A 21692-nucleotide genomic window follows, 5' to 3' on the forward strand; every position below is an offset into this window, starting at 1 on the left:
GACAAAAACTAGAAAGGACCCAAATGTCCATCAATAGCTGAGTGGATAAGAATTTTGTATTACAATCATAAAATGGAATACTACTTAACAATAAAAACAAAACAATCACCTATTGAAACATGCAATATGAATGAATCTCAATTGTGATGAGAGAGGGAAGTGAGATCACTCTCTGCCCTGGGAGCCACTTTTCCTGCCACAGCCCCTCACTCCCCTCCCTTGTCAGGAGTGCCTGTGAGTGGATCACTGTCTGCAGTAGTGATGAAATAGCTGAAGATGCTGACAGATCAGAGCCTCAGCAGCTTGGCAGCCTCAGGGCCCTTGACCTGACTTATCCCTAGGCATAACTTCCAAAGAAGTGCCATTTCAGGGACATTGACACAGCATGCAAATTTACTGGGGCTGGGGCTGCCACAGTTGGGATGGCTGTGATTAGGACTTTCTTTGGGAGCCTCATCATTGGTTATGCCAGGAACTCTTCCCTGACGCAACAGCTCTTCTTCTATGCCATTCTGGGAGGTCGTGGGACTTCTTTTTCCTGATGACAGTCTTGTCCATCTTCTCTGCCATGCTGAGGAGTCCTCTCTTTCTCCCATGTCTAATCTGACCTGTATAATCCTTTTCCTACACATCCCCAGTGAGCCTGGGGAAAGGGGCTGGTTCAGGGTTTAACAGAGGGGAGACAAATAAATACTAGCTTAAGATGTTAGGGGAAAAAAAAAAAAAAAAGCCAGATCAAAAAAAGAGGTATATACCATGTGTAAAATGCTAGAAAACACAAACTAATCTACAGTGACAGAGCCAGATCAAAAAAAGAGGTATATACCATGTGTAAAATGCTAGAAAACACAAACTAATCTACAGTGACAGAACACAGATCAGTGGTTGTTTGGGAAGGGAGGCAGGATGGAGTGCAAAGAAGCATAAGGAAATCTGAGGTAGGGGTGAAAAGATATGTTCCCATTATGACTGTGCTGATGGTTCTATGGGTGTATTCAAATGTCAAAACATAAAATTGTACACTGTGTTTAGTTTACTGTACATCAATTATACCTCAATAAAGCTGTTTAAAAAAAATTTTCTGGGTTCTATCACCAGAGCCTTTGGCTGTAAAATATTTACCCATTTCGTTCAATCAAAACCAATCATTTCATAGGTAACTAATGAGAAACTACTATATAGCACAGGAAACTCTACTTAATAATATGTGGTGACCTAAATGGGAAGGAAATCCAAAAAAGAGTATGTTTGTATACGTACAGCTGATTCACTATGCTGTACAGTGGAAACTAACATAACATTGTAAAGCAACTATAAGTGAAGCTGCTCAGTCGTGTCCGACTCTTTGGGACACCATGGACTGTAGCCCACCAGGCTCCTCCATCCATGGAATTTTCCAGGCAAGAGTACTGGAGTGGGTTGCCATTTCCATCTCCAGGGGATCTTCCCGACCCGGGGATCGAACCCAGGTCTCCTACATTGCAGGCAGACGCTTTACTGTCTGAGCTAGGGAAGCCAATAAAAATTAATACCAAAAAACCCCAATCATTTCAATAGCTTCCTTCACTCACTTAATAGAAAGTATAATAACTCCAGAATATAAAGTTACTATTTTTCAAAAGCATCTCAATATAGAAGCAATTTATACTACAAAGTATTCATCCTGGTGGATATGGAAAAATATGAAAAACAGTAAAAAAGATAAGGGACTCATAAAGTTTAGCTTTCTAATGGCTAAGCAGAAATGGTATGATGACAAAGACAAGAACATACAATGGAGAAAAGACAGTCTTCTTTAGTAAGTGGTGCTGGGAAAACTGGACAGTTAAATGTGAAAGAATTAGAACATTCTCTAATACCATACACAAAAATAAACTCATAATGGATTAAAGATCTGAATGTAAGACCAGATACTTTAAACTCTTAGAGGAAAATATCTGACCTAAATCACAGCAAGATTTTTTTAAATCCACCTCCTAGAGTAATGAAGATTAAAAAAATAAATAAATGAGACTTAATTAAATTTAAAAGCTTCTGTACAGCAAAGGAAATCATAAACAAAATGAAAAGACAACCCACAGAATGGGAGAAAATATTTGCAAAGAAGCAACTGACAAGGGATTAATCTCCAAAATACACAAACAGCTCATGCAGCTCACGATCAAAAAAGCAAACAACTGAATCAAAAAATCGGTAGATGACATAAGCAGACATTTGTCCAAAGACACATAGATGGCCCAAAAAGCACATGAAAAGATGTTCAACATCACTAATTATTAGAGAAATGCAAATCAAAATTACAATAAGCTATCAGTTCACACTGCTCAGAATGGCCATCATCAAAAAATCTACAAACAATAAACTCTGAAGAGGGTGTGGAGAAAAGGGAACCCTCCTACATGGTTGGTAGAATGTAAATTGGTACACCACTATGGAGAACAGTATGGAGCTTTCTTACACTAGAAATACAGCTACCATATGATCCTGCAATACAATACCTGGGCATATACCCAGAGAGAACTATAATTCTGAAAGATACATGGACCCCAATGGTCATTACAGCACTATTTAAAATAGCCGGGATATGGAAGCAACCTAAATGTCCACTGATGGATGAATGCATAAAGAAGATGTGGTACATACCTTCTTTGAAAGATTACTGGAATATTACTCAGCCATAAAAATGAATGATATAATGCCACTTGCAGCAACATGGATGGACCTAGAAATTGTCATACTGAGTGAAGTTAGAGAAAGACAAATATCATATGATATCACTTACATGTGGAATCTAAAAAAAAATGGTACAAATGAACTTACTTACAAAACAGAAATAGAGTCACAGATATAAGAACAAACTTGCTGTTACTAAAGGAGAAAGGGGAGGGGAGGGGTGAATTGGGAGACTGGGATTGACATACACACAATGCTATACATAAAACAGATAACAACAAGAGCCGACTGTATAGCACAGGGAGTGCTACTCAGTATTCTGTAATGCCCTCATAGGAAAGCAGTCTGTGAAAGCGTGGACATGTATACATGTATAACTGATCCACTGTGCCGTACAGCAGAAACGAACACAACATTGTAAATCAACGACACTCCAAAAAAAATTAATCAAAAAAAAATAAACAAAAGAACCCAAGCCTAGTGATGACACTAGCAAAATGGAACGAGACCTAAGATACTTAGACAACATTAATCTTAATTTGAAGAAAAGCACAGCATGGTATTCAACTAATGGGTAAGAAAAAGGTGGTGTTCTAAAGTCCAGAAATAACACTAAAGACTAGGATACAGCAGAATCTACTGCCATCTTTTTTTTTTTCTCAACATTTGTGCCTCATGAGATAGGCAGTATTATAACCGCAAAATAAAAGTCATAAACTTATTTCATTTAATCAACCATCAACCTTAAGCTCATCTTAACTAAAAACTAGTTAGATGCAGGATAAATTTTAGGAATCATGATTCTGTATCTTGTATCAAACTCTTTATCTATTTCAAATAAACAAAAAGAATAACTGGAAAAAACATTCTTGAAGCTCTACTAACAAATGCTAATTTCTATTGATATTATAATAAATACCATAATCCAACCAAGTTGTAGGTGACATATAAGTTCTATATGTTTAATATGTGAAGAGATAAATTATTTGTGATAATTTAGTCATTATTATGAGTTAACTTTTTTTTTCTTCTTCAACTATCTGTTTTTAAATGACTAATACGAGAAAGTTAGTTAAATTTTTTTCCCCTAAAGTTATGCTTGAAGAAAGTAAAATTCAGGTGTATAAAAACAAGTGAGTTAAGTTATGAGCAAATGAGAAAAAAGGACACATTTTAATGGTATTTCTTTTAAATGTAGCAACATATTGTATAGTCTACTTTGAAGGATGTTACCTAGTAACTTCAAGAAGGAGGAACATCTAATATATTTTATTAAAAAATAAAATCCAAAGAATAGTATTATATACTAGCTACTTGCAAAAAAGAGGAAGAAATGAAATTTGAGATTTAAGGTTAAAAAAGAAAAGGTAGCAAATGGAGAATCTAACAATACCTAGATTATTAAGCTAAAATTCTTTTCATCAGAACACTTCACAAAAATCAGTACGCTGGTAGGAAAGATATGAAATCACTTAATTATGTGATCTGTTAATAAAATGGAGCATTCGCCAGTTCATAATAAAGTAAGTAGAAAAAGGTTTTCATTTGAATTCAGAAAAATAAGTTAGAAACTAAAAGGAATCCCGTAATGCAAAAGTCCCATTTACCCTGCATTTTTTTTCAAGCATTCCAGTCTTACTCAGAAATAATACAAAATATCCAACGGCTTTAAAATCCAAGGCCTTTAATTAGGTTTTCAGTAATGACCATAAATGCCTTCTCAAAACCCCTTTCACTGAAAGCAGAAGGCACTAGGCATTACACAACACCCTGAAAGCAGTGATTCCTTCTGATGCTGGTGAGGTGAAGATAAACATTAAATGGCAGGTTCTAGATCTTAACAAGGTCTCCTCAGAAAAAAAAAAAAAGACAACTTTAAAAACCACACAAAAAATTAAGTTACCACTCAGTCTTTCTCAGGTTCCCAAAGCAGTTTTAACTTATTTTTACAAGTACATAATTTGAAATTAATAGATAAACCAGGTAAGTAAGATATGGTTTTCAATATGTGTTAGGTTTTCTGTTAAGTATAGTAAATATGCAGATACAATTATTATGCTAACTGGCATCCTTTGCTACTCTTTAGCTGTGCAAAATAAACTTGAAATGATACATCCTGTAGTGGTATAATTTAAAAGATCCTTGATATGACACTAACAACTTTCCAACTCTGGTCACAAACTGCATATAAATTGTAAGATTATTAAAATACGCCTTTTTGAAAAATAATAAGATGACCATTTATACCTAAATAAGGTTTCCCAGGAAGATATTAAATACTTTAGCATATAAAAGTCGCTGCCCCTTTTCCATGAGGACAACTGTTGCTTCACAAAATAACTCATGTGATCCAAGGCAAATGACTTCTTTCAAATGCAGTATTCTTTCCATGACTTTGAGGTATGCTTCGAGAGACTTACATCCATGAGAAAAGGACACATTTGGGTAGAAGACCACAGTTACATACACCAAGGACCCATCCTTAGGCTGGGAGTGCCCTTAAGAGTTATATTTAAAAAAAAAAAAAGAGTTATATCAATAGAGACTAAGAGATAGCTCCTGAAGCCATTTCTTCTACGACCTACAACCAAATTTGGATATGTAAAGGGTAATTCACATATGTGCTACGTCATGGATGCCTGTTTTAAATAGTGGCTTCTTCAAGACACTCCTATTCAAATACCAAGGGAAAGAACCTTATTCTACCAAACCACAATCTTCTATTTTTGGCAAGGTAGTATACTGTAAACAAAACAGAAGCAAACAAAAACAACAACAAAACTAGCTTAGATACAACAGTGATTCAGGCAAAAGTTCCCATGTCAACAGCAGGGAAAGTAATCTGAGAAATATTAATTTGGGGGGGCAGGGAAACCCTACCAAACAAATAATGCTAAAAATCAATCTTAGAATCACTCAAATGACTATCACACAAAAGGCATAAAAATGCCTTTAAAAAAGGAACAGTTCAGTTTATAAAAATAGCTGATATGAGGTTTATAATTAGAATGTCTTTGAAAGACATCCAAGCCAATTAACTCAGGCTCAATTAGTAAAGGGTGAGAGGAAATAAACTCTTCCATAATTAATACTAGATGCCTTCTTCCCTTCAGTGAAACTAAGATTACATTTGAAAATGGTATAGAAAATAATGAAATGAAACCTACATGACAGTTCAAAAAAACACCAATGCCACTAATAGTAAACACAATAGGAGGCAAAAAATATATTTTTAAGCAATGATTACTCAAAAAATGCCTTATAAAAAACTACATATTATAATAAAGTTAAGAAAAAGCTTCAAGACTAGCAGCTGGGCTTCTGTGAAACATGTAGGACCACGGAAGGCACTACAAAAGCATTAATCACTTCTAACTACAGTCTGACAGTTCAGTCTTTTCCTTCTTCTTAAGAAGACAGCCAGTGTGAATGTTATTTTTATATCCCCCTGAGTTTTTAACATGATTGGGCAAAGAAGCACCAATTTAAAAAAATACCTGCAATGCCAGCACTGCAGTTTGGAATCACTTAAACTGATGGCCCCACAGGTCTCTCATAAGAGCACTTTAGAACATGATTAAAAATATAGAAATGCCTTTCGGTGTTTCAGTATTAAAGTGGAACAACCACAGATATCTGTTTTTAAAAATAATGCACTAAAAATGTCTGTTTATACAGTATAGTCTTTCAACCCTGTAGCGAGCATTCACCGCTATTTTCCACTCCGAGAGAGCTTGTGCATCTGGTTGAAATGTCAGTATGCTTCATGGTGTACAATCCTTTTGGCTGGGAAATCTTGGCAAATATCATGTCATGCTTGTTTTGAGCAATATGCCTTGCAGGTCCTCTGGCAATGCTAAGATAATTGCATCTATGTGTGTCCGTAACTTTTCCATAGTGTCAGGTTTCACAGGTAAATGCTCTCGATCAGCCTGTAACTATACAAGGAACATTTGGGAAGCATTTAAGTTATCTTTTGTGTCTGGATTAACACAGTATATTCTCTAAATAAACAGTTTTAATGGTCAAAGATCTGAAAACTTCAGACTGAGACCAGAATTAACAGAATCTATTTTTTAAAAAAACAAAGAACATGACACTTTAACAGTACAATTGTTGAGTTCAAAAAAAAAAAAAGCTTCTATGTAATACTAACATAGATAATACCAGCACAGACCATGTGGTATTAAATATACATCAGAATGTTTTCTGTAGAGCTCATTAGACTCCATGTAAATAACTAAATATATATATATATATATATATATGGCTTCATTATGATCTGCTTGAGTGACAAGTATTTTCAGTCTAGTGACCATCAACCGACCAGTCATACATAGGTCCTCTCATTTAAAAATTTACTTCTGTGATACATCGCAGACTACCACCTCAAATGAAAGCAAAATAACCTCGTGGATCTTTGGCCGTTTTAGCTACATACCAGCTTATTTTTTAGCTTCAATACAAGGTCCACTGTTTCTACTTCTGTGTGTTTCTGGGTCCAGAGAAGTAAGTCCTAGAAGAATAAACAAATCCCAAATGAATAAATACTCAAAATAATATTGAAATCATGCTCTTTTAATAGGCAAAGCTACTAGGAAGGAAGGACAGGAACAGGGTTTTAACCCAGACACAGAGTTACAGTGTAAGAATAATTCTGTACATGATATTTATTCTGACAGTGAGAATCAGATACTTTTTGATGTTAGCCAGAATGACTGTCTAGTATTTGGAAGTAAAACAGTATGTAAGAAATTCCTTTCTGAAGTGCACCTTTTAGATCAATCAAGAAAAACAAATTTGGAACTGAAGATACAATGCTAACCCCCACCCGTAAGTAGTGAGTAATTTATAAGGAATATCAACTAACATCAAGATAATTGTGAATATGAATATATTACTGGATATAGACTTTGTATCTTCAAATAATCTCTTCCTGGGCTTATCTGTGGTTATCTTCACGGTATTCTTTCTCTGAAAGTCACTGGGAATTTATGATTAGAAAGTTAAAACTGAGGCTAACTCACCTCAAGCTAAACACACTTTGAGACTATCCTTTGTATATTTAACAAAAATTTATTTCACTTGTCTGTAGGAACTTTCATTGCAGGGCACTTGTGCAGCACAGGCTGTTGCTCCGCAGCATATGGGGTCTTAGTTCCAAGACCAGGAATCAAACCCACGTGCCCTGCACCACAAGGCGAATTTTTAACTACTGGACCATCCAGGAAGTCTCTATCCTTTATATTTTTAAAAATACCTTAACTTAAAATAGTCTGCTGACAATTTATAGAATGTGGAAAAGTCCAAATACAGGAAAGATGTATCAATAATAACTGGGAAAGGTGAATAAGGCACGGTGGAAAACATATCAAGTTAGACTGCTTGGATTTGAATCCTAACTTCATCCAGTGGTATGCTATTTAACAACCGGTTCTCCAGGAAGTCTGTTAGGTTGTAGCTTTGCCAGTTTCTGTGGTCTAAGTATTCCTCTGCAGCTGATTTCAAGCTACCATTCTGAGATCCCTGAATACAGAACTAGGAAGAGATGCACACAAGTCGCTCTTGTGAGCCAGTGCAAGTGGGCTCGAGCACATTGCTGGTTTCACTACTTAGCAGTGATGTGATCTGAAGCAAATCACTTAATTTGTAATCCTCAAATGTACCATAATGCAGATCATAACATACCAACTTCAGTGAACTGCGAAGAGTAAAAGACTTTATCCACTTAGAGCATCTGCACAGTCCCTGGCATATCACACATGATCTAGAACAGTTAGCTATTATTATTTATAAAGTAGTGGATATAGATAGAACATTCCAGTCTCTATGGAGTTATCTTCAATAGCTGTTAATCATCACACAAACACGCTGTTTTCTAACCTCTTCACAAAGAGCTTCCAGATGGAGTGCCTCCAGTTTCTGGGTCATTTCCTTCCTCCGGGTCTTGAACCAACCATCAAAATTTGGAGATTTGAGAAAATGCCTATAAAAATAAGTTTTTAAAAAACAAAGTTTGATATGACTTAACTTCCTCTCCTCGATACCTTTTCTACCTATAGCTAGGAAAACCATATGAAACAATGAATTTTTTTTTAAAGAATTATTTAAGTCCAGTTTTTTGTTTCATTTTTAAATAAAGCTCTATAGATGGATGAAATAGAAAAGAAAAAAAAAAAAGGACTAACCGATAAAGTCCAATCCAGTCGCCTTTTATTCTAGAGGTCAGCTGAGGTCCTGTTTTCTCAAGTGTTTTCATAAATTCTTCTGGAAGAAACTGTCTTAATTGGGGTGGACTCTAGAAAACAGGACATACTGAATTTAAAAATTAAAAATGGATATAGTCACGGAAGTTAATTGTAGTTAGAGAACTGATATACGAATTTAATAGGATATAGTTATACCTTCCACGGAGAAATGCTTTTCTGCAGAGGCATCAAGCTTGCCACATATCTTTCCTAAGTCCAAGAAAAAAAAGTTAGTCAAAGTCAGCTGTTCTTGCCCAGAGATGTCTTCAAAAATGTTTAAACTGACCTACTTAAAAAAAGTGGGCATGGGACTTCCATGGTGGTCCAGTGGCTAAGACTCCGCACTCCCAATGCAGGGGACCCAGGTTCAATCCCTATTCAGGGAACTAGATCCCACATGCTGCAACTAAAGATCCTGAATGCAACTAAGACCCTGCCAAATAAACAAATGAGTATTTTTAACATTTTATTTAATTTTGGCTTCGTTGCTGTGTATGGACTTTCTCCAGCTACGATGTGCAGCTCTTCATTGTGGTGGTTTCTCTTGTTGCAGAGCACAAGCTTTAGAGCACATGGGCTTCAGCACTTGTGGTTCTCCGGCTCCAGAGCATGGGCTTAGTAGCCCTGTGGCATGTAGGATCTTCCCAGACCAGAAATCGAACCAGTGTCCTCTGCATTGCAAGGTGGATTTTTAACCACTGGACCACCAGGGAAGACCCAAGAATAAATATTAAAAAAAAAAAAAAAAAAAGTGGACGCTTCCTAGTTTTTTTATCATATGCTCTTTCAATGGAGATCAACACCTCCATCACTCTTCTCAACAGATACACTAACTTTAGACTCAACTGAAAAGTCAGACTTTTAATACAAATTTAGCTAAATCTATGATAATCCAAGGAACTACTTATTATTACCTTTTTATTTTTTTAAGTCTTAATTGAATTTGTTACAATATTGCTTCTATTTTATGTTTTAGCTTTTTGGCCAAGAGGCATGTGGGATATTAGCTACCTGATCAGGGATTGAACCTATACTTTCTGTACTGGAAGGCGAAGTCATACTACAGTGGACCACCAGGGAAGTCCCAGAAATATCTATTTTTAATGATAATAATTAACCTTATCAAGTAACTGTGTGCCAGAAAGTTTACTCAGCATTTTACATGCATGATCTCTTTTAATTTTTGCAACCATCCCTTGTGGTAGGTATTACTGGGAAACTGAAGCATTGAAAAGCTAAATAACCTGCCTAAGTTCATACAATTTGAACTTGAATTCAGGTCTACTTGATTTTAGCCCATGCTCTTAATTAAGCATTACAGTCAAGTAAGCAAGCAGATTGAAACAGAACAATATAACCTGACATCTCTTCCCAAACTATAATATCAAAGATTTCCAGGTTGCCCTCCTACAATATTCTTAGATAGATTACATTAGCAACTATATGAGTCTCTCTAATGCAGTCTCTGGAACAGGACTACATCATGTTATTACTTTATACTGTGAGGCATCTTTTAGTAATTTAACATGATGCTCCACTGAACTTCACTGAATAACCATATCACCTAGTCATTTATTTCATAAATATTTATTGAGTGAGTGCTACTATATGACAGACTGTGAGGAAAAGATAATGAACAGGACACATAAGGAACTACATCATAGAACTACATGCTAACAGATTTATCAAATTATGCTCAAGAAAATAATATCAGAGAAAGAAGTTCCAGTAGAACATTTTAAGGTGCAAAATGCAACAATTATATAACATTTCATAATGATTATCTTTTAAGATTCACAATCCTGAAAAGTATTTAGCAAAAGTGTAATTAGCCACATTTTACACATAAAGAAATTGAGAGTCAAGGAGAGGAAGTGACTTACCAAAATTACACAATTAATTACCAGAACCAAGAGTTTGGGTATCTTGCAAAGAGCTCTATTTTAACCACTACACACATAAGCAACCAAAACAATTTAAGATAAGGTTTTGGTGGGTGGAAAAAACATCATGTGCTCTTCAACAAATCATTAAGTTAAGCAAATATATATGCTCACTTACTAATGGAATGATAAAGCTTTGTGTCAGTTCCAAAAAATAGCGTCGGAGGATAACACTTTGAGCTTCAGAAGGACGCTTCTGTTGTACACCCTTAAAAGAGGGAAAAATGAGAACCTAGACTCTAGTGTCAGAGAATAGAAAATAATGAATGATTATAGAAGCTTAGCTGATATATAAATTTATGGATTTTTATTTGATATGAAAAAAGCCTAGAACTTCATCTTGAAGTAATTTAATGTGAAATTCACTATGCAATATCCTATTAAAAAATCCTTAGAACAAAATATAAAATATTCATCCGATCCTTTAAAATATCAGCTCACAATGACTATCTTTATTTCATACTTACTGTATTAATACTATGTATTTTCCAAAAAAACGCTAACTATCCCAATTGTCAGGTACTAAGCTACCTCATAGTACAGTCCATAATTTTTTCATTGTAATTCCTAAGTTCTCAGGAAGACTGGCACTAGTTGGTAGCTGAAGCCCCCATATTTCTAGCCCATAATTGCTGCTACATTAGTCTCCTGATTTTTATGAGGCATTCATTCAGAAGAGAGACCTCTTTTCACATTTGCACATAAAGCACATATTGCCTTACTGGATATTGCATACCTGAGTAAGAACATTTAAATTAATACATGAGCAAGTAATCACCTTCTGTAATTGTTTTATGATATCTTCGTCTCTATTTAGATATGGCTTATAAGAAGTATAAACTCCTAAGAAGTAAAGAAAAGAAAAGAAGGTAAGCAGTAGGACCTATTTACCCATATAGTATATATTTAAAAACTAGTAAAAGTCAATACCAGGTTTAGAATCCAGAGTCTTTAGGTTCTTCAGTTTTTTCACTTTAACCTGCTTAGGTATTTCACCTGAAGGAAACATCATAAAGATTCTTGTAGTTATTTGAATTTCACATATCACAAAACTGGAATGTTCTAAGACTGATAATCCACTGGCTGTTATTTATTAGTCAGGGATGTTGCAGCTAAGGTATTCTTGTTAACATCAATTGATATTTAAGAGTTTATTACTAGTACTTTAAAACTGGATAAAAGGAACACTGGGTTATAACAGCATTACAGAAACAATCTGTGTAAATTATATTAAATGGATATTTGATTTCATTAATACTGATCATTACTTTAAAATTTCCCTTCTCATCACTCAACTTAAGCTTTAAAATCTTTTGTGCTAAGTATATGGAACATGACTAAAATACCATTTTGAATATGATGTCAGATATAATGCCATTTAAGAGTAAACAGAATTGAGAGCAACTCCTAAATTAACACGCAGTTGTAATATTCAAGGTTTGTTTTTTTCCTGGCACGGCCCCAAGTTCTGCTTCTGCAGTGTAGAAACACTGCCATCAGGCGGTGACCGTGGAAGGCACAGCCACAAATCTGAGCCACAAGTGGACTCGACTCGGTTACTGACCAGGGAACGCACAAAGGAGTACGACATAAAGCAGAGTAAAGACAGAGGGTAAAATGTGCATTGTTGAATATTTCTCCTGGGTAGAAACACAATCTGAAGATATGTGCGGCAAGGGAAGAGAAGAAAGTGAGCTACTGAAGCTGTCTGGAGGAGATAAAGACAGGAAACTTTGGGGGCAGATTGAGAAAGAATATGAGAGTCCAGAAACATTCAGATTTCTGGAATGTTTTTGATTCTTTAGCTCACAGTTTTTACTTTATCAACTTATTCTATATATTCCCACATACTAATTCTTATGAGAATGTCTCTCATCTTGAATCTTATCTTGTGGTTTTGCTTTCCAGGGTTCAGAGGAGCTTTTCATCAGATTTCTGTTAAGATGCAGATATATAATACATATTTAATTATACAGATAACTAAATTCAAGTCATTTATCTGCGTCTGACTCTAAGAACCCAAAGAATATCATGTAGTTTGAGTAAATCTAAATATTTATATGCCTACTTTCTGTTTCCTTCTGCTTCAAATCACAAAGGACTTTGCAATTCTTGTATCCACTAATGCCATTTATTATATAATTTCCTGAAATTCCCCGTGCACAAGGAGCCAAATATCAGGGAGGAGAATAATTCAGCAGTAGGTTTTACATATTCTTTACATTCAGTAAGTTCTAGGTAATAATGAAAATGAGTAATCCATATCAGCATTGCTTTTATATTTAAGGGCAAAGACAAGAATATCACCTGTGCAGCAATGTTCACTAGCCACAATTCCCCTCTGATTCAAGGAACCTCATCAGATGCAAGATGTATACGGAACTCTAACCCTAGGCGCCATAATCCTTACACTGTAGTACACAACAGACATACAGAAAACTAGTCGTAAATATACACAGTCTATTGCCAAAAAAGGTTAAATGATATTTGTCAAATACGTCTGGAAAATAAAACAAGAATGCCAGAAAATGAACTAAAGTCTTACAATTATAGATGTTTAATTAAAAAATACTTATTCAAAGTCTGTTATGTACAAGCACATAAAAGAGGGGTTTAACATTGTTAATAATGTATTGCACCTCTGCACATTTGCCTAAGAATCTTCTACATTTGTGTTAAATGTTTTACCTTTCATGAAATCATCAAACCCAATTTCTAGTTAGAAATTCAGTTTATAATTTGATCCAATATTCAGTAGTAGAATTACTTTCTCTTTGAGGAATACTTGTTAATAAGTACCATTATCCTAGCATTATGTTTCTTCATTTAATAGGATTTGGGTGAATTAAAACTGGGTACAATCCATAAGGAGTAATCCCTTTATTAATGACTCTTCCACAGGATTAAAACTACACACACACACACACAAACACACACATATATATATTTCTGATAAAGCTACAAGCTTCTGGGCCCAGAAGAGCAAAATCTCAGTTTCACTATGCCTTCCCAGCTAATTGGACAGAACATACTTTCTCTGCAGTTTTACTGATCCACTTCGATAGTCTTGAATTTTCAAAGTGAGGATTCCAAGCAGACCTGTTAAGCTTTATAACTTGTGGAGAAATTTGCAGTGGTCTTGGTCTCAAGATCAATGGGAAGAAAGGAAAAATATCCCAAGAAATATACCCAATACTCATAAATTAAAAGATAAATGGATTTTCATGCAACGAAGGAAAATAATGAGAAGCTGGACGTCGGCACAGTTTAAAGGTTTTGTGCATCAAAGGCTCTACATCAAGAGAGTGAAGACAACCCACAGAACAGGAAAGTGTGCTTATTTTTCTTTGTATAATAATAATAATATGTGTAATATTCTTATGTGTAATTATGTATCACTCTGTGTAATATTATTATTATGTGTAATAGTAATAATAAAGGACTATATACCAAATGGGATTTACTTAAGGAATGTAAGGTTAGTTTCACATTAAAAAAATCAATTAGTTCAATATACTTTATTACAAAGGACAAAAACCACATGATGATCTCCACAGATATAGAAAAAGCATTTAACATTTAACACCAATTCATTATACTCATTCTCAATAGAGTAGGAACAGAAAGGCACTTCCTCAACTTGATGAAGGACATTTATGAAAAACCTACATCTAACATCATAATTACATCTGTATATTGAAAACTAAAAAATGTTGCTGAGAAAAATTAGAGAATATCTAAACAACGGAGAGACATTCTAAGTTCCTGGACTGAAAAACTCAGTATCTTTAAGATGGCACTTCTCCCCCAAGTTGATTATATATTCCCTGTGTAACCAAATATATTCCTATCAAAATTCCAGTTACCTTTTTTGTTTTCTGCCCAGTGGGCAGAAATTGACAAGGTTATCCTAAAATGTATATGGAAATGCAAATAGCCAAAATAAACCCAGAAGAGACAAAACCATTTTGAGAAAGAATAGTAAAGGTGAAGATTTATATCTCCTGATGTCAAAACTTACTATAAAATTACAGTAATCAAGACATACTGGTATAAAAATAAGATCAACGAAACAGAAACAAGAGCCCAGAAATAAACCTTATATTCATGGCCAATTTTCAAAAAAAGGTATCAATGCAATTCAATGGATAAAGAACAGACTTTTCAACAAATGATGCTAAGACAACTTGATATCAATGTGCAAAAAAAAGATGATGTTATACCCTGAACGCCACATCATACACAAAAATGAACTTGGAATGGTTCCTAAATATAAGTGCTAACACAATAACATTTTTAGAAGAAAACATAGAAGAAAATCTTTGTGACTTTAGGCTAGGCACAAGTTCTTAGATAAACATCAAAGGTCAATTCAAAAAAGAAATAAAGAAAATTGATAAACTAGACTTCATCAAAATTAAGTACTTTTGCACTTCTAAAGACATCATTGAGAAAACAAAACGAGAAGTCAAATACTGTGAGAAAACATCTGCAAATCATGTATCTGAGAAAAACCTGTGTCCAAAATACATAAAGACCTCTTATAACTAAAGAAGACAAAGAACCTAATTTTAAAATGGACAAAAGATTTAAATCAACATTTCACAAATAAGATACACAGATGACTAATAAGTAGATGGAAAGATACTCAACATCAGTAGTCACTAGGAAAAAGCAAATTAAAGCCAGCATTTCAAACCCACTAGGGAAAAAAAAAAGGAAGAGATAGTATCAAATGTTGGCAGGGATGTGACATGAAGAGACAGGAACCCTCATACACTGTTGGTAAGAATGTAAAACGGTGGGCCACTGCGGAAAACAGTTTGCAATTTTCTTAAAAAGTTAAGCACGCTTATCAGTTCATGCCAATTTACCAACGATCTTTGCAAAAGCTTCTATTAATAATACTTACGTCCCCAACAGACAGCCTTTTCTCATTGAAAAAGGACAATAAACAGTAGTCTACTATGTTACAACTAATCAAATGGTCTAGATTAATAGGACTAAAATAAAAAAGTAAATATCAAGATTAAATTATGATAAAAACCAACTTTCCATATCTTCTCATAGATAAGACTCTGGTCACTGCTGTGCTCTGAATTATCAGACAGAACACTAATGAAATGTCAAAGGATAACGACATTGACATTTTCAGAGTGCCATGTGTCAAGTACTGTGTTTAATTCTCCCAGCAGACAAAGAATCCAAGGCTTAAAGGGCTGTTCTGCCTAAGGTCACACAGATCTGACTGTCAAGGTAAAGTCCTTTGCCCTTTCCATTTCATAAGGCTTCTAAGGATTTCAGTCTAAGGTTGAGTCTAATATTTGTAAATAACAGGATTTAAAACGTTATTTCCTGACTCTAATATGTCTATCAGATTTATTTATATTCCAGGAAGGATATTTTATAAAATAATCTAAATAAATAATGTATTAAATAAAATACCCATGAATACCAAAAGAAAAGTCTTTATAAGTAACATATCATAAAATCATTAAAAGAACATTTTAGATAGCTCACATCTTAACTATCTGCATAGAAAATTAAAGAATGTCCAGTGAGAAAATGTCAGAGGTACCACTAAACTGTCATTTAGGTTAACAAAATTGCCAGTGGCTAGAATTTATTTACTCACTTAATAAACAGTCATTAAACATGAATGGAAAGGTACCATGGAAAGGTGGTGGTGGTTTAGTCGCTAAGTCGTATCCGACTCTTGCTACCCCATGGACTGTAGCCCGCCAAGCTCCTTTGTCCATGGGATTCTCCAGGCAAGAATACTGAAGTGGGTTGCCATTTCCTTCTCCAGGGGATCTTCCCGACCCAGGAATCGAACCCCAGTCCCCTGCATTGTAGGCAGACTCTTTACCGACCGAGCTACAAGCGAAGCCCACGGAAAGGTACTACATGTCTTTTTTTTCAATGAAAGCACAACTTGTGGCCACTTCTTTAATCAGTATCAGTACCACAAAAATGTATGATTCTTGTTTTCAGTTCCTAGTTGAGAATTTTGTGTTAAACTGAGTAACTTGAACTTTCTTTTAAGGTTTTATTCAAGCAGTGTTGGAAAAATCTTATTTAATTGGGCTTATACTAATAAATATATAGAGAGTAGCTCAAATTTTTGAGGTTTCATTTTGTTATAATTAATTCATATAACACTGTAGGTGCATTTTTGGTAGGAGGATATGATGGGTTACACACATAAGAACCTGTATATTTTAACTGGAAGTCATGCTCTTCTCCACTTTTATTCCAGTTGCCTCAAAGAAGTTTGCCATCAACATAACTAAAAAGTAACCAAGCAATGAAAGCAAACAGGAAGAAATAAACCTGCTCATCCACATTACACACTAAAACAAGAACACCAAGAACTTTACCTGCAGGTTTAAGGTCTCCTATTCGAATAATGTGTGGCCAGTGCTGGAGTGTTTTTGCAAAAAAAGGGTTGGTTACTCCTAAGATGACTGAGGGCCTACGTAAAAACAGAACAAAACCAGAGTCACCAAAAAACGCATGTTCCATCAGTTTACAATTTATTTTGGGTGAACAATAGATAATCTTTTTCCTTCACTGGTACTATGTATCAACTACATGCCAGGTACTATTTTTGGTATGAGGTACATAAAGATGAAAAGACATGGCTTTTCTTACACCACACAGGAAAAAGGGTATACATACCCAATTATAATATCAGAAATTAGAATACAGTGAAGGTGATATAAAATGTGCAAGAATTACAAAGGAGAAACTATATCTGCCAGGGGATTAAAGGACAGATTCACTAAAACAATGACATGTGTACAGAGATATGAAAAATGAATAGGAGTTTTGTTTTGAAGTATAGTTGATATATAATAGGATATAAGTTATCACAGGAACTTTTTGTCAAGGGTATAAAAGAAAAAAAAGTGATACATGAGAATGTATAGTATGTGCAAAGCCATGAAGTGAGATCATGGTCTATTTGTAAAACTACATATAGTTCAGCATTCTTAAAGCACAAAGCTGGAAGCGTGAACAGTTCAAAATGAAAGCAGATGGGCAGATGCTAGCCCGATCATTAAGTACCAACTTTATATGCTAGGAAATTTAGATGTTATCTTGCAGGCAAATAGAAGCTACTAGAGAACCAAGTAGAGGAATGTTGCATAAATAAAAATGTACTTACTAGAAAGATCACTTGGTTGGGGGATTTGGAAGATGCTCTACAAAAAGGGGAAGAAGTTTGGGAAAAAGAAACAGCAGATATGAAAAAGACTAGAAATAGTAAGACTAGGAAAAGAGCTTTGGAAAAAGATAACAAATTTATGACAGATATTTTAGCATGTTGAACTGGCAAAATTTGGGTAAACTTTATGTGGAGCATATTAAAAAGGAGAAATTTATGACAATTCAGGTTTTTGATAACTAAGTAAAAAGAAGCACCATTCCTGAAAACAGGAAGAGGCATGGAACGAGGGGAGAAAATGAGGAGAAAAAAAGATATCAGTCTGAACATGTTTAGTTTTGGGTGCCATTAGATGTCCAGGTGGCAACACAGTAAAAAACAACAAAAACCTGGATAGAGGTCGAGACCTTGCAAAGATCTGAACTAGGAAGGTAAATTTCAGTCATCATTATGTAGGTGTTAACAGAGACTGTGGGTACAGATAAGACTGTTCAGAAAGAATTATCGGTCTGAAATCAGAACCCAGAACACAATACTGGGGAGCACCAACATTTAAGGGGTTGGCAGAGGAAGAGAAGTCTGCAGAGAAGACAGCGCACCACCCGACAGTCAGGTGAGATGGCATCAAAGATTAAACTGTTTTCAAGGTCAATGGATTGAATGTCACGAGAAAAGGGAAGGCAGGAAAAAAACAGGGCAATAATGTGTCCACAGGCTCAAGGCAGTGAGAAGGGTCTTCTTAACTTCAGCAGAGACGGAGAAATCAACTTGCAATGAACTGAGAAGCAGCTAGGAAATCAAGAAGTGGAGGCAGTAAATGGAAATTTTTATTGTTATTCTAGAAACTAGGCTATGAAAAAAAGGTGAGCAATAAAGCAAGAGCTAAAGGGGAAAGGTAAGATATTTTTTTCCCTTTTTATAGACTGAGAAGAATTTTTATATGTTTGCATGGTGATTTAATGAGGAAGGGGAAGAAAGAGGAAGTTACAGAGCAAGAAAAGATAACTGATGCTGTAAGAGGTTGTGAAGTAAAGAACTAAGATAGAACTAAAAGCATAGTTGGGTAGCTCGCTATTAATGACAATTATGGCTTCCACCGGTAAAGCAGATCATTTACAGAAAATAAGATACTGACTCTTGAAATGTGAAATTATTACCAGCTGCTCCTCAAAAGTACCTTTACAAAATCAATCTGGCAATTAGTTCAAAATTTAAACTTTTAAATTATTACCAAAAATAATTCTGAATACTTTGGTTATAAAGGTTAATATTTGGTCAATAGAAGTTATTTTGTTTACTCACGGGGCTTGAGTACGGGTAGTATATTCTTTGAATTCACTATCATGAATAGTGAAATAAGGTCGGAAATCACTGAAGTACTTTAATGGAGAAATACAGCTGTGGAGCAAGAAACACATGTAAACAAAGGACAGAAATTAAAGGCCCTACACAATAACTATAAAACCTCTACACACAGTTTACCCCAGTGAGATCACTTGTCTGTTTCAATAAATGGTAAGCTTGTTTCAGGACAAATGGTGATATGTAATTACTGGGTGGCTAAAATAAAGAAAACACACTGGATTCAAGAGAAGTTGGGGTGAAATTCTGACTCTGTCATTCACTAACTACGTGCCTTTTACTAGACACTGAACATTCGCACTACGGATATCAGGTGCGAACTTTATGTGAGTGAATGAGCGTGCCTATTATTCAGAAAAAAAACAAAACAAAACATGGTTCCAGCCCTAATGGAGCCTGAATTAATTTTCTCACGAATAAACGGTGCTATAACGAGTACTACCTTCTCACAGGTTATTGTGTAGATCGATGCAATGAGTGTGCAAACAATCACAGATGGTAAAGTGTTGTAACTATCACCATCAGGAACCAAATATACTCACTTAACAAGTGCCAAAACAGTCTCTGAAGACTCTGATGGTGACGGTGCCATGACCACGAGGGGCTCCCCCAACAGCACCAGCTCCCAAAGCATCTGACTATGAAGGAAAACTGGGCAGAAACACCTGGAAGGTGTTTACACAGAAGAGACAGTCTTACTTATCCATCCAGGGTTTAAGTTCCTATACAGTGATTCTAAAAACTTCATATTAATACAACTCTTATAGCTCTGAATACCTTGAACTGATATACAAATCTGTTTACACAGAATATGGTGATGCATAGAGATATAAGTTCCTTTTATCCACATAAAATATATAGTGATTTTATTCCAATTTTTACAAAATTAAATGTAATATACTGACACACAGAATGGCTAATAAAAGCATACAAGATAATTATTAAATTACTATACCATCCGGTATACCTAGTTTATTAATATTGCTTTGTTACATTTGAATTTCTTAAGTATGCTGAAGGAAACAAGAAAAAATTAATTTTCTAAAGGATGTTTACTAGATGCACTTAATTTCAATGTCAATGCTTTCAACATTAAAGGACGGATGAAAAGAAATCACAATGGAGTGGGGTTCTAGTGCCAAATAACAGAATGATTTCCTAGGAAGATCCTCTCCCTACAGAAATGCTGCACATTTTTACAGTAGCCCTGGAATTAGATAGAAGCATGTAAGAACAAAACTCTGGTACATTACCTAGCCTAAGTTATGTCTAGTAACTTTTACTAATTTAGCAATTTCCTCCTAGCTGGGTCAAAATTTTTCCTAGTAGATTAGAGGAAAACTACTTATCTATTTATAAAAATCACAACTGATGTACCTAGTTGAAAACATATACACAAAAGAAAGAAAAAGAAAGAAAAAAAAACACAAGTACCTTTTAAGTATAAAAATACAAAACAAATTTGTGAGCTAGAAGTTGGGGAAAGTTAATTTTAACTACTCAAAGGCAAGAAAAGATATGTGAAGGAAAAGCAAAAAAAAAAAAAAACTCACAAAAATAAAAACAATACAAAAGGAAAAACTTATTGATGGAGAAGGCTGGGGAACACCAAACTAATGAAGTGATCAAAGTAAGCATTATCAGTAAGAAGGCAAGCTTTGGTTATTTCCTCACTAAAGACAGAGAGCCTGAAGATAATCACAGGTAAACCCCAGACAAACCTAAGCTGAGGGATGTCCTGTAAAACAATGGTCCTGTAATCCACAAGAATGTCAGGGCATGAAAGGAAGACTGAGGAAATGTTCCAGACTAAGAGAGACTGAAAACACATGACAACTGAATGCAACAGACAGCTCTGAACTAGATATTATTGTGATAACTGGTGACATTTGAATGTGATCTTAGTAGGAGATGGTATTATCATTATTAATTTCCCAATGTTTATGGCTGCACTGAGTCCTTATTTGTAGAAAATAGACACTAAAGTATTAAGGGAAGATTGCGGCATCAGGTCTTCAACTGACTATAAATTGGTTCTATGAAGAAAAAGTTTTCTGTACTGTACTTACCACTTTCCTGTAAATTTGTGATTGTTTCCAAATTTTATATAGATGTATAAATTTTATATAAATACATAAAATTTTGAAATAATCATGAGCTTCCAGAAAAGTGGAATATATAAAATTTATAAATTTTTAAAACATATAATGTATATAATTATATATAATTTTAAATAATTTTTATACATATCATATATACATATAAAATTTTAAAATAAGCAAAGGAAAAATGGAA

The 21692-nt window shown here is 34.8% G+C and overlaps 1 protein-coding gene across 2 annotated transcripts in view; it reads right to left on the reverse strand.

The window, feature by feature from the left end:
- Positions 1 to 4228: 4228 nt before the first annotated feature.
- Positions 4229 to 21692, reverse strand: part of DENND6A (DENN domain containing 6A) — a 49450-nt gene continuing 31986 nt past the window's right edge. Inside the window, exons 10-20 of one of the 2 annotated variants that reach the window (XM_043442743.1) lie at positions 19940 to 20062; positions 19338 to 19433; positions 17245 to 17339; positions 11795 to 11860; positions 11601 to 11707; positions 10983 to 11072; positions 9078 to 9131; positions 8862 to 8971; positions 8557 to 8659; positions 7115 to 7189; positions 4229 to 6611 (exon numbers count right to left, since the gene is read on the reverse strand). In XM_043442743.1, the coding sequence (XP_043298678.1) occupies positions 6480 to 6611; positions 7115 to 7189; positions 8557 to 8659; positions 8862 to 8971; positions 9078 to 9131; positions 10983 to 11072; positions 11601 to 11707; positions 11795 to 11860; positions 17245 to 17339; positions 19338 to 19433; positions 19940 to 20062 (1051 nt within the window). In that variant the 3' untranslated portion in view covers positions 4229 to 6479. The remainder of the gene's footprint in view (positions 6612 to 7114; positions 7190 to 8556; positions 8660 to 8861; positions 8972 to 9077; positions 9132 to 10982; positions 11073 to 11600; positions 11708 to 11794; positions 11861 to 17244; positions 17340 to 19337; positions 19434 to 19939; positions 20063 to 21692) is intronic. The other variant, XM_043442744.1, reaches the window with a different exon arrangement.

Source organism: Cervus canadensis, chromosome 22 (genome assembly GCF_019320065.1).
Source record: "Cervus canadensis isolate Bull #8, Minnesota chromosome 22, ASM1932006v1, whole genome shotgun sequence".
NCBI lineage: Eukaryota > Metazoa > Chordata > Mammalia > Artiodactyla > Cervidae > Cervus > Cervus canadensis.